Below are 14216 nucleotides of genomic sequence, written 5' to 3'. Positions count from 1 at the left end.
GCTCGGTTTACATTCTGCCTTACAGAAGCTAAGTATAGTTCATATGAGCCAAGTGTACTTCAAATGTAGACCGAGCACATGTTGGTGCATGCAGTGCATGGTAAGAAGGCCACAGTATCTGTACAAATAAAAACCTTTTACTTACCCAACATTGGGCAGGCCGACAATTCCTATTTTCAGTGAGGTGCCAAACCTTCCAATCAGTGGTGGTGGCTTTGGTGCATCATCTCCTTTCCCCTAATAAAGACAATGTGGAGACGTCTACAGTCAGAACAAGCACTTGCCATTACATAATCTTCAGTGCATTCTCTGATATTTTTTTTTTTGAATGGAGCTATTCTTCAACAAAACGCACCTTCTTCGGAGCCATTTCTCACACTTAAGTTTGTGCTGACTTCCACACCAGCTCACCAGCTCAGAGGAAGAAACCCACTCATTGACAGAAAAATGGGCTAAGCTAAGTCCTCAAATGTAACCAGTCGACTGCACTTCAACTGGCTCGCTCCCCGCGCTCAAAATAGAACATGCAGCCTGTGGAAATGGAAGTTGACACTGTAAACTGGCAAGCTGACCTGTACTTCCAAATTTAGCAGTCGATACTATCAATGCAGGTTGATGAGCTGCTATAAGATCAGTCTTACAGAGGACTGTTTCTTGAAAAGTGGGTCTTGAAAGCGTAGTTAATCTTTATCAGAGGCTTGACAACAGCTGCATGCTTTCTATTAACATTTGAATTATCTGTCTGACAGTCGTCTCACTGAAGACACCCACGAGTTGAATCTCTATACTGACAAGTCCGAGCAATTTTGCCACATCCCCTTGCTTCATAGCTTATTCACTCCCTATAGAAATAAATCCTTACTCTTTATTTCACAATGCACTTTAATGTGTGTCGATTCAGTTTCCTTGCTGTGGCCTCTGTACACCTGCCACCAAAATAAATAATGACCTGGCAACCTTAAAGTGCAAGCAATAAAACAAACTCATGGGAAACAGCAGATGAGACAAAGACACCAGTTTGGAGTTAAGACCACCAATAACAAATTGAAGAGGAATAAACACTGTTTTTAGCATTGTTTGTATTTTGCAAGGTACGATCACAACCCAAAAATATCTGTAAGTAATAATATAATATTATAAGTAAAAGCATCTTGTGGCTTTTACTTATAATATTAAGTAATTTAATAAGTTGTTTTTTTTTTTTTTATTCAGTAAGCGCTCTCTGATCAACTAGTCATCAGACAACAACATACAGCCTCAGCACCAGAGAAATAAAGTATAACATCCTTGCACTCATAGTTTCCTCCAACCCCCCTTTGGGAGAAACAGGTGTAGCCACATGAACACACAAAATCACTACAATTAGTTAAATGTCCTCAAATAAACTTCCTGCAGCAGAAATACAAATTAAAACACACAGGGGCACAACCAAAAACCATCACCCAATCCAGCAGCCTGTCTAGTTTAACATGCAGAAAATGAGGCTCTAATAATCTGGATTTGAGGCAAGTGGGGCTGGCTTTGTCGAAAGAATTTAAATGAATAGGTCTGAATTAATCATTTATCTTTTGTTGATGGATGCACCCCCACTTAGACTCATCACAATAGGTGCAGAGCGTTTTGTTCGACCATATAAATCATTCCCATTGTTTAAGGTACATTGATCAATCTAATGGCTTGTAATAGGCTCCTAATTGCCACAGAGAAGTGCCCACGAATGGAGTCCAGAATTACAGATTCAACTCAAAATTCTCACTTGAATGACAAGGTAAGATCATGTTCCCTCCTTTTGTCTCAGGTAAACATCCTCTGAAAAAGCACTATTATTTTATTATTCTAGGTTAAAGTGACAAATAAATTTCCTTCCAAATAAATTTAAGGCTGGGTATATAATAAGACAAGTATGTGTATTGTTGTATTAAGATTCTGTGATTCCTATGCAGTTTTCTTTGTTAGGACTAAGAGGCATCATTATTCCCAGCTGAACAGGTCACACTGCTCCTTATTAAGATGTAATACTACACAAATAATCATGTATAGAAGAATATTGACATCTGATCAAACGGAACACTGGCTGTAATATCTCTCTAATATTAATTTCAAACTAAAATGGTGAAATTATGTTTTTATTTAGAAAAAATAATAACAATGTGAACTTCATTGAAGGATAAATTTATTTTCCGATTTCTCATAAAGGAAATATACTGAAAGGAAATCTGCGTTAATTTTCATTTAACGCTCGAATTAATTGAACTTCTTTCAGCAACAATCAACTTTGTTTATGTAGAGCAGGCATTTAATACTGTTAACAGCACTCTGCCAAATTGTCATGATTGCAAAAATGATTCCATTTTCTTGGCAGCGCTCAGTATTTGATGAGACTGATTTTTATTCACCCTTCCAAAGGTGGGGTTTTAAAGAAAAAAAAAAGGAGTATTTGAACAAATTGCGCCTGTGTTGACTGGCAGCATTCATACTCTATAATGGAGCATTATTTGCCCGTTTTGAATACTGTAATGCACATCTTTCGGTCAAGCCTTTCTCTGGAAAATTGCTTTAACTTTTAAAGGGATGATGATTCACATCAGAGCAGGTCAATTTTACATTGTGCCATTATCCCTGAGCATTTTAACAAGCTATGGAATATGCTGGCTTATTGAATCGTGATAATAAAAGACAAAAAATACAGAATAAGAGTCGCGAGTTTAGGAAAATTGGTGATACACGGTATCTTCTTAATTGTCCAAATTTAATTAAATGTGTGATTAGGTTGGCATTACATTTTATTTCTCGGCTACAAGACAGGCATCGCTCCTCGTGTTAAATCATTTTAATGGAGATGACCGGCCTGACAGCAGGTACCCCCTGGATGCTGAAACTTTTTTTGCCGCCTATAAAATACTTGTCTTTTAAAAGAGACCTGCAACACGCGCTGATAAAGCAAGCTGTCATTTTTAATTAACCCCTCACCTGGACCCCCCCCCCCCCCCAACAAGTAAGCAAGGGGGGAGTGAGGGGGCGTAAGACACTGCCGCGCGCGAACACGAACACGCGCACGAGCACAGCCGCCTGAAGATTTTTGGCTGGAAGTAAACAAACTCTATGTTAGTTTATCAGTTGCAATCTGTTTTTACTTCATCTGTTTGTTTTTTTTCTTCGCGTCTTCAGTGACAAGTCGTTTTATTCAGACAGCTCGTAGATAATCTAACCGCGGCGAGAGAAGCCAAGTCAGGCCTGTTCCCGGACTTCTTCACTTAACTTAATCCATCTGTGATTTCCCCATATGAACACGAGCACAAATTTAAGATGGAGCATATAACATCGCTAATATAACATGCAGCATGCACCGGCTATAGACTGTTCTGATAAAGTCATCATCTACAGCAGCGTCGCGCACATTGTTCAGGATAGTCTGGACTCACAACTATTTCTCTATGACGTGTTGCGCATGATCTGAATATTGAAAATCAGAAGGGAAATCTGGCACTACACAGAGGAGAGTGGCACCACAATCCACAAACGCTTTGAAATTAGAGAAAGGCTTACCTCATGGAGAACTGACTTGTGAGCTCAAATCTGCAATGAAAGGAGACATTGAGCCTCCGTGTGAGAAAACATAAAAATAACTGTATGCATTAAAAAAAAAAAAAAAAACATACCAAATCGTGTCTTGTATGACAGTCTGAGCAGAAGCTGCACAACAGATGATTGACGGCGGGGTTTTTGGTGTTTCTGTCTGCGGTCGAGTCTCTCATTGGCTGACTTCATCCCCCAGCCATGAATGCAGCTATTAGATTGGCTGCACGTCCTCGCCAGCTGTACTTCAAAGAACACGCTCTCTACAACTAGGTAGTGTTGAGAGCTGCGAGCCAAGAGAGAAACCGTGTGACCCGAGTCAAACACGGTGAGTCTGAATCAAACTGGAGCCGTAGGCTACAGCACTGAAATCGCGAACACTCTCACCACAGCACAGACCCTGGATATGGCTACGTCTATACTTGGGGTGAGTCTGATTTTGTATTTGTGCGCAAAAGTTGTGCGTAAAGTTATTGTAGTCTACTGTCCACGGCGAAAAACAATAAGCGTTCACTGCTTTCATAAACATGCATGCGTTAAAGTTTGGAGTCAAGCTTTACCACTGTGTTGTTTACCATTATTTTACGTGTTTCGGTGGTTATCTATTATTGAAAGGTAAAATGTTAAATATCAATAAAGCTTGGCGGCATCTTAACCAAACCAGACCTGGTCAAACTTTGCAGTGTTTTAGTATTTCCTACTCCCTTCGTTACAGTTGATATCTGCTAGTTAATATTTTCAGAAAGTTTATAAAAATGTTACGTAGCCTACGTTATGTTTCATTTATGTTATACACGGGGTAAAAGAAAATTTTATGTAGTTCGCCTCCTCTCTTTCCAAACACATTAATTTCGGTTCAAAATATATTTCCAAGAATTACAGTTGCTTTAATTCTTTCCTCCAAGTTCTGTTTTGCTGTGAATCCGTCGTCTGCTCCCCAGCTGCCCGGGTTAAACCACAATCCTTTAGCCGTATTTGTCGTGCCTATTTTAAGTCCAACTTTTTTGTGTGCTTTTCAGGAAGAACCACGGTTTGGAACTACACCTCTAGCTATGCTGGCTGCAACTTGCAACAAAATTGGTAACACCAGTCCTCTTACAACTTTACCTGACTCGAGCGCTTTCTCAAAAGGTGGATTTCATCCGTGGAAAAGATCCTCCTCCAGCTGCAACTTGGGATCCAGTCTGCCCGGTTTCACAGTAGCAACAAGCCGCGCATCGACAGGACTAACACCGACCAGTGGCACAGGCAACAGCGCCTTTTGCTTAGCCTCCACCTCCCCGACCTCGTCTGCATTTTCCACAGAGTACAGCGGTCTGTTTTCCAACTCTGCCAGCGTCACATCCCAAGAGTCTGGACAGTCGGCTTTTATCTCCAAAGTCCACACATCAGCAGAGACTCTGTACCCGCGGGTGGGGATGGCGCACCCGTACGAGTCGTGGTACAAGTCCGGTTTCCACTCGACCATCTCTGGTGATGTTGCCAACGGAGCGTCTTCGTGGTGGGATGTCCACACTAACCCCGGGTCGTGGCTCGATGTCCAAAATCCTGCAAGCACCCTCCAGACCTCGCTGCACTCCGGGACGCCGCAGGCTATCCACTCCCAGCTGAGTGGCTACAACCCGGACTTCTCCTCGCTGACCCACTCGGCGTTTAGCTCCACTGGAATCAGCCCCTCTGCGTCGCATCTACTGTCCACCAGTCAGCACCTGTTAACGCAGGACGGTTTCAAAACAGTCATCCCCACTTACACAGACGCTTCTGCCGCCAACGCCATGATTTCTGGGGGCAGCTCAGGAATAAGTAGCTCCTCCAGGTCGTCCAGGCGGTACTCCGGCAGAGCAACATGTGACTGTCCGAACTGCCAGGAGGCTGAGCGGCTGGGACCCGCCGGGGCCAGTCTGCGGAGAAAGGGACTCCACAGCTGCCACATTCCCGGCTGCGGCAAGGTGTATGGAAAGACATCTCACCTCAAAGCGCATTTGAGATGGCACACCGGCGAGCGGCCTTTTGTCTGCAACTGGCTTTTCTGTGGCAAAAGGTTCACTCGGTCCGATGAGCTCCAGAGACACCTTCGCACCCACACCGGCGAGAAACGGTTTGCTTGCCCGGTGTGTAACAAGCGCTTTATGCGGAGTGACCATTTGAGCAAGCACATCAAAACGCACACGGCCGGTGGAGGAGGCAAAAAGGGGAGCGACAGTGACACCGACACCAGTAATCTGGAGACCCCGAGGTCCGAGTCCCCAGAACTTATTTTGGAGGGGGTAAATCCCAGAATCACTGTTAAGGATCCGTCTCCTCACGACGAGCCCTAATGAGGCTACACCCCAAATCAAAACAGATTCAAAACTGCACAGCATTGAAAACGGGTCTTATCTGACAGACAATAAAGGAGAAAATATTTCAAGAAGCGATTGCAATGTCTAAAAAATATATTCTCCACAGGCGTAACGAGTATTTCATCCGTAAATCCATCTAAAGAAACCACAGAGAGATTTACTGTAGGCCTCTGGAAATTTTTAGGGACAACTTGAAAATGAAATGGATGATTGCTAAGGGTGCGCGAAAACCTGTTGAACTTTGGTTGGACAGTGTGAGTTACATCTTGTATATTGACGACTAAACTATGTGTTATTTTCATGTAAATGTTAGGCTATGATTGTTTTATTCGTGTTGGTATCCTGGAAATCAGGGAGTTTACTTTGGACGCACTTTGTGGATATGTATGTACACAGCTTTTTCAACTTTGGTTAACCATTTTATTTCTTTGCTAAAAAATATATATATATAAATGTTTACCTGTATAAAGTCACACGTATAAGACTTTCATTTTATCGTAATTAAAACATCTTAAAAAAGGCTGTAATTGTGTGATGTAGATTTTATATTTTTTTTTTCTTGATTGTTAGGTTTTTAATTGGAAAAAAAAATGTTTTTATTTCATTTAGAAAATTATTTTAAACCGTGAGTGCTGTTTCTATGCTATTTTTCTTTAAATCACCTATAATACCTTGACTTTCACTATTTCCCCTATGGAATAAATCAATGTTTAATGCCCCGGAAAAGACATTTCATGCCTAAATGAAAATCTTGTTAAATGGTATTAATTATGACTTGGAGCACATCGCAGCCCCATGTGTCTTGTATTTGCGATTAGGGATTCGTGTCTTATCAAATATCTAATTAATCTCCGAGACATCTTTTGTTCAGTTTCACTTTATCGGGGGGTTTCCAAGGGGGTTTGATGACAAAGGTCCCTGAATATTTATTCTAATTGTCCAAATTAACTGCTTTCATTTGCATACCAATCGATGGACCGAGAATAAGGATATGGCTTCCCTCTCTTTGCCAGAAACCACATACATGTTATGGGAACAGTTTTTTAAACTTTAGAAAAAGAGAGGGCAAAGAGTCACATGCAAATGTTGAATTTCAAATGGTCCTTGCTCAGCGCAAACAAATGGTGCCTGCATGTTATTTGAATATCAGTGGCCCCGTATTGAAAGGGTTCAAGGATGCTCTCTGACTTCTTTGTGCTTAGCCAGTGCAGCGTCCGACTCTCAAAGAAAAAGCCGGGGAATAATTACAGCGTGAGTCCAGGATTTGGAATACGTCAGGGAAAAGCATCTCATCCAGACACCCTCTTTTTTTTTTGAAGAGGATGTTAAATTGACCAGAAGGCAATAGAAGGAAATTATTTTCATTTCCTTTTGTGCAACAGCGGCTTCAAGGAAACGACCAGAAAGTGAAAACTATCAAATTAGATTGCCAAAACACTAGCAGCATCACTTGAAGAAAAAATGTTGAAATTTAAGCTCTTAGACGACACATTTAGCACCTCACATATATATATTTTTTTGATATAAAATTTAATTGTAGATATATACAAAGGCTGGGATTAATCAAAACTGTTCTTCGAATTTTGGAGACTGAACATGTCAAATTAGGTATATTCCCATATTAGGCCTTAAACTGTAAATAACAGGAAGAATGTAATAACATGTAATATATATATATAAATATATATATAGATAAATTCTACACGATTTATCCATATCAAAATATAAAATAGTACTGGTCAGCATTAATTTAAAAAAAAACAAAAAAACAACAAACAAACAAAAAAAACATAGTGCAGCATTACTTCATCTCCAAGCTTTCGATGCTAGCTTTTGCTTCCTTTCTAATATATTCTGTATTTACGCTGGATGTTTGGACAAAAATCATATTTATTTTGTTTGAGTTTGACGCCAGCAAAAAATCCAGGTGTCACAGCTTTAGGGATGACGCACATTATTAGGGAAACCGGCCGGTATTTTTTTTCGAAACATTAAAATATATATATATATATATTGCGCTAAAGTGTAATAATTAGCCATCAGTTGTCCACAGCTTAAAGACAATTTAGAGGGGATACGCCAATCAATCAACTGAAAAAATCCACATCTTCATTTTCCATCTCATCTATGACGTTGACGTTCATTTCATCCACGGCAAATAAACGCATTAAACTGAGAGGATTAAACATTTAATCAGAGAATAAAAGTCGTGAATTTGCAGGCGTCAACAGCCGATAAGCATTACAGCTTACAATGTCGATATTTCTCCCCAAAAAGACACAATAACGAAAGGAAGATAAAAAATTGCAGCAACAGAAATAGTCTTTGTAGCAGCCAACTGACCATGAAAATGAGTCCAACATTTTCCCATCAACAGATCATAGCTGCAAATTGCCTCCAATGGTAATCAATTAATTTAGACCCTTTCATACAGTACAAGACTACCAAAGAGTGCAATGAGCTGCATCTAGAGATTTTCTGTCCACTGCTTCCCTCTACTGGAAGAAAAGAAGACATATACACAATATTTGCTATTTGAATTTTAAATAGAGGAACTCTGTGTGATTACCAAGAGAACTACTTAACAGTAATGGCAAAAAAAAAAATTACAAATTCAAAGCCTTTTCACATGTTGTTCATAGTTACTGTACGAGAGCAAAGAAAGTCTTAAAAAAATCAGCGCTGTCTTTTACCTCTGTCTTGACTTCTCTCTCTTCTCTCCCTGCTCCTACTTCTCCCTCTGCCCTCCCTTTCTTTCCCCCTTTCCCTGCTTCTGCTCCTCCCATCTGCTGTTCTGCCTTTTCTTCCATCTGTGCTACTTCTGTTCCTCTCACCATCTCCACTGCGACGCCTGTCTTTACCTCTGTCTTCCCTGCCTCTCTCACGGCTCCTACTTCTGTCCAAACCAGACTTGGAGCTGCTAGGTCTCTGCCTGTCCCTGCTGTTGTGTCTCTTTCTCTCTTGACCTCCCTCCGACTTGATCTTGTTCTCCGGGCAGCGATTTTGACTCCTGCTCCTTCCCCTCTCTGTCCGTGTTTGTCTATAATCTCGGGGCTCCTCTTCAGGCCGCCTCTGTCCTGTGTGAGGGCTCGGTGACCTGCTCCTGTGAGAAGAGGCCTTTCTCTGACTCTTGACTCGACGCTCGCTCTTGGAGCTGTTATCCCGACAGGAATCTTTTTTCTTGTTCTTCTTTCTCTTTTGGCTCTTGAACTTGCCATGACTGTCTGAATCTGAGTCACTATCACTGCTGCTGCTACTAGAGGAGTCACTGGAGCTGCCACTACTTTCATGCTTTTTTGTGTGTTTTCTTTTGCTTTTCTTCTTCTGCTTTTTGCTCTTCTTTTTCTTGGCCGCCTTCTTCTCCTGGCGATCTAATTTTCTGTAAAACAGCAACAAAACATCTCTGTTCAATTAACATTTTCCAACACGGCAGCTGACAGATGTCCAATATTAGTAAAATTAATTCTATATATCACATGTTGAAGGACACGTAAGCTAAACAAAAAGCACCGCACCAGAAAGGAGAGCAAATGTGATATCAAATTATAAATATATTTATATATTTTATAACACCTGATATGTAAATACATGTATAGTTTGATATCACATTTGCTCTCCTTTCTATATATATATATATATATATATATGTGTATGTATACACATAATAATAACACATAAGGTGCTTAAATTTTATAACAAACATATAGGACAACATCATGGTAACCTTGTAATTCGTCAGAACATTTATCGGGGGATTTCCTTTCAGCTTACTGAGTCAATATGAAGCTTAAAAATATTCAAACCATGTTAAAAAATATCACTTAATTTTGGCTCAATAATCACAACACAAATAAATTCCTTTAAGCTTTAGTATATTAAGAGCTGCAACATTTTTACCTGAGGAGCTTCTGTTTTTCCTTGGTCGATAATGACTTCAGAAATTCCACCTCAGGATCTTCTTCTTCATCGCTCGCAACATATTCCTACAAAAGTACACAGCAAATTGAAATCTGCATTGAAATGAAAACAACAATGTACCGCTGTCAAAAGCAAATCTGAGCAAATCTATATTTGGTTACATCAGCTGAACAGCTTTACACTGTGAGGAAATTTGTATAATCAAATCCGTTCACTTGACTTTTGTTGCTCTAATAACTGGACACTTTGCAGCATTTATACATGCGAGGTATAGATATAGTTAGTTTTTTCTCTCTGAAGGGTAGAGTATGTGTGTGTGTGTTCGTATAGCGTCCTATGTGTGCAATGATGGGGGCGCGAGAGAGACAATTACCTGCGATGGATCACAAACAGTAGAATTCCTACCAAGGACACATTTTTTCAGGGCAAACCCACTGTTTCGCATCTCCGCCATTAACTCTGAGGGGTGCATCGACGGACCTGTTAGCACAAATCACAGCCTCAGAGTCCCATTGATGTCAAACCCATGCCAACGACTATCTCCACAGTGGGAATTTCAGGGGCGGCTTTGTTAACAGAATGGGACATCAAATCAACTCACTCCACTTCCGGCTGAGCAAATCATACAATATCATTCTCTGCCAAAGCAGCAGTTAGGGGAATCAGAATACACAATAATTACATTTTTTTCTTCCAGCACAGGAGGGGGACCATTACAGCACTCCACCATCAACACCATGCACTGACTGGACTCTCCCAGGGTAAACATTATTACTTTACTACTCAACTCACTGATTGCAGAACTCAGAATCAGCTCAAGACTGGGAGCTCCAGCTGAAACCTGAGGAGAGGTACAGTAGGTGTACCTGCTGCAACATCTGTGACAGACAAATCCTAACCTACGGGCCTGGAATATCAAGCCGCACAGATATTCAGAATCCATGTTCTTATTGTACACACATAAAATGAGTCCACTGTTTTTAAACTGCGAAAACACATTTAACAGAAAAAAAAAAAAAAAAAAAAAAAAAAAATATATATATATATATTATATATATATATATATATATGTACACACACACACATACACACACACGCATACATATATACATATTTGTAATGCAAATTTTAGCAGGTAAAATGTATATATATATATATATATATCACTTAAACGTATAATGATAATTTATCCTATTTGATCCAAATATTCATACGTGCTTATATGCTGATTCTTATTTCAATTAATCAGTCATGTTTAATTCATGTAAATAAAAATAAAAATAAAATAAGATACAATAAAAATGAAATCTGTATATGAAATCATAGTGGGTTTTTTTTGGTGTTCTTCTTTTTTTTTTTTTTTTTTTTTTAGACGTACATACCAAAGCATGTTAACATTTTATTACATTAATAAAATTGTCACACATAAAACAAAAGAACTGCAGAGGGATATGTTAACAATGATGTATTACACAATTATTGTATGAATTATTGTGTGTACTCTACCTGCTGCCTCCTCTGAGGCCACAGAGCTGGCATTGATACCCGACAGACCATAGAGAGGACACTCTCTGTCTGTGTTCACATGGCCCCATTTGTGACATTTGATGCATCTCACGTTGCGCACCTATGAATTTAACAACAGACATTACTTGCAATTCTCTCAATACTGGAGATACACGCATAATGATTTAAACCAAAGCTTACTCTACATATCATTTTAAAAGGCAAAATACATTCCACTTCAAATTCACAAGCTCTGGTTTTATTTTTGAAAAGGTGCAATGTGTAATTCATACACAGTGTATTTTGTAATACAGTAGTTCACAATCTCGATCCTTAAAAGAAATCAATGTCTACATGCGAGCCCCTATTCACAGGTTATGGCTTGAGTGTGAACATGTGCTGCAAACACTGCAACTAAAGAGTGACTTTTTCTTTTCAAACTGTCTCATTTATAGATCCGGGAAGACATGAAAGTTACATGGAAGTATTACACAAGAAACAAAAAGCAAAAATCTGAGAAAAACAAAATAATTTTGTTAACCAGACATAGTGTTTGTCATTGTTTCTCATTCCTTTAATCAACTTGTTATATATTCTTACAAGACATCAAGTACCTGGATTCCAAACGGCTGATCCCTAATATTCATGTCATCTTTTGCATACCTGCATAAGAAAATGAAAGACACAAATAATACATATTTTAGAGGAACATTGGACAATATGCCAGAAAATGTTATTGCGTATAAAATCAACCACTGACTTCTCACGAGGAGCCACCTTCTGCCACTCAAATTTGTACTCTTCTTCCCCATCCTGACAAATAAAAACATTTCATTATGAATTTCAATATGTAAACATATCTTGTTATGAATGATTGGAAAGTGATGTAAATCAAGTTAATTATTTTCTCTACTTTACCTCTTTCTTTTCCTCTTTAGGAAAGATGACAGTTATGAAAAAAGAACAAGAATTAAAATTTTAATGCCTTATTTTCTTAATAAGAAAATGTTTGAAACTGCAAATACTATTTAGTAGGGATCACAGATGATTAGCTCAAGTGATTATTTACCTTTGGATGCTCCGGGTGGAGCCTCGTACATGAAATTGAGGCCATTTTTAACACGATCATCTCCCATCAACAACCTAAAGGTAAGAAACCAATATTATGAACTTTATTACACTTTTTTAATGGTGTTTATCTGCATTTACAATTACAGATTTGTTTACAACAAATCTTACATTAAGACAACAGTTATTGTGTGGTACAAGATATATCATCCTTTAAATTTATCTGACCTGTTGTTGTAAGTGTCCTGCTCTTTCAGGTATGCCTGCATTAGATCTTCTTGCTTTTTCTTCTCGAAACTCAGTTTCTGCTCTGCAATCCATACCTGTAAAATACAGAGAAAAGGAGGATAATAGCGCATATTTGACCTACTTCTTCATACATGTCCAACAATTTTTTAGGGCCAGCTTGCTTGCCTTACACGCAAATACTTACGTAAGTAATTTGGCTATAAGAAGGTTCAGTTCGTGCACACATATGCAATCACTGCCCTGTACCTACCCCATGTTTTGTACTGGAGCTGAGATGATTAGTCAGTTGACTGAACAGTTAATTAGTTGACCAACTGAAAACTGACAGTAATATCTGAGGGTTTCAGCTTTTAAAATGTGAAGATTTGTTTCTTTTGTTTGTTTTGCACAGCAGTAAATTGAATACCTTTGTCTTCTGCACTGAATTGTGAAGTGTAGCGATGTGTATAAAAATAAATTTCGATTACTAATATGTAGCAGAGTGGACTCACAACCTATTTTCATCTGCAGACCATTGGCTGCACATATAGCTAGAAATACATGAACTACTACTTCTAAACACAACACTTGCACATACTGTATATGAAATTGCATTAACAACCAGCAGTGGGTTGTATAGCACAAAAATACCAAGACACTTCGAACTTATTATGGAATACGATCTCACTCAATCAAAAATCTTTAGTACAGTTTATTAGATATGACTGGTCAGCTTCTGTTTTCGAGCGTAGACACAATTTACGATTTAAAACTAGGATGTCTTGCTCAGAACATTAACAATGGCTCTCCCTCGAAAGACCAGTGAACTTAAGAAAGATTAAGTGAAGGTTGTGACTTTAACTTAGTTACAATTTACAACAGTCATGGCTTTATTCAATTACACCCTACCCTTGTCTACAGCCATGATTCATACAGAATAGAGCCTCTAGACTGAGGACAACATTTTTTATCAAGTAACTATGAAAGCGGGTCACGTTGGCTCTTGCTAACTTAGCAACCTGGGCTAGCATAAGCAATACACAGTAGGCATAGCTCGTTAGCTAGTAGGCTAATCGGCTATCTTACAGTCCTCACTGTAACTCGTACTCACCTTTTTGATGTTTGACTTCGACGCAGGATGAAAATCTTTCTTGCACATGAAATTTGCAAACGACTTCCCCATGGCTGACGGCCTATATCGTTATCTAAATTGAAAACGTAGTGTTAAAATTTAGCTAGCGGAGCCGTTGGCGCAGATTCCCCCCGCTTGTAAACAAACGTTCCCGCATGAAGACAGTTCTACATTGGATAAAGGAGAGCCAACCGGACTACAGAAGTAAATTTAAGTAAACCTATGATTTGAAATGGATTTATGAAAGTTTTTTTTTCTTTTTTTGAAACTGCCTTAAATCCCCCTGTATGCCACACACATTATGACACAGCAATCATGGAGCTACATTATTTGGAAAATATAAAGCAAAAACGAAATTGTTTCATTGAAAATAATAATAATTAATAATAATTTTGCACATGTAATGAAAGAGGAGTACATTTGCTTCACAGGCAGATCTTATATTA

The 14216-nt window shown here is 39.0% G+C and overlaps 3 protein-coding genes across 3 annotated transcripts in view; 1 reads left to right on the top strand and 2 right to left on the bottom strand.

Annotated features, from left to right (window-relative positions):
* The window catches only part of LOC130177066 (obg-like ATPase 1), a 42895-nt gene extending 42373 nt beyond the window's left edge, over positions 1 to 522 (bottom strand). The window contains exons 1-2 of the mRNA XM_056388482.1: positions 356 to 522; positions 146 to 237 (exon numbers count right to left, since the gene is read on the bottom strand). Coding sequence (XP_056244457.1) covers positions 146 to 237; positions 356 to 370 — 107 coding nt within the window. The 5' untranslated portion in view covers positions 371 to 522. The remainder of the gene's footprint in view (positions 1 to 145; positions 238 to 355) is intronic.
* A 3124-nt stretch (positions 523 to 3646) lies between these two features.
* Positions 3647 to 7285, top strand: sp9 (sp9 transcription factor). Its single transcript, XM_056388480.1, has 2 exons — positions 3647 to 4003; positions 4596 to 7285. Exons 1-2 carry the CDS (start codon positions 3983 to 3985, stop codon positions 5892 to 5894), a joined length of 1320 nt encoding a protein of 439 aa, XP_056244455.1. The 5' UTR covers positions 3647 to 3982; the 3' UTR covers positions 5895 to 7285.
* An 806-nt stretch (positions 7286 to 8091) lies between these two features.
* Positions 8092 to 13994, bottom strand: cir1 (corepressor interacting with RBPJ, CIR1). Its single transcript, XM_056388479.1, has 10 exons — positions 13750 to 13994; positions 12639 to 12733; positions 12412 to 12485; positions 12261 to 12274; positions 12103 to 12155; positions 11957 to 12005; positions 11343 to 11463; positions 10210 to 10316; positions 9816 to 9901; positions 8092 to 9297 (listed from the first exon to the last, which is right to left on the bottom strand). Exons 1-10 carry the CDS (start codon positions 13819 to 13821, stop codon positions 8595 to 8597), a joined length of 1374 nt encoding a protein of 457 aa, XP_056244454.1. The 5' UTR covers positions 13822 to 13994; the 3' UTR covers positions 8092 to 8594.
* Positions 13995 to 14216: the final 222 nt, after the last annotated feature.

This window comes from Seriola aureovittata, chromosome 11 (assembly GCF_021018895.1).
Source record: "Seriola aureovittata isolate HTS-2021-v1 ecotype China chromosome 11, ASM2101889v1, whole genome shotgun sequence".
Classification (NCBI taxonomy): domain Eukaryota; kingdom Metazoa; phylum Chordata; class Actinopteri; order Carangiformes; family Carangidae; genus Seriola; species Seriola aureovittata.
The sequence above is the reverse complement of the archived record's forward strand: the minus strand, read 5'-3'. Positions and strand labels throughout refer to the sequence as shown.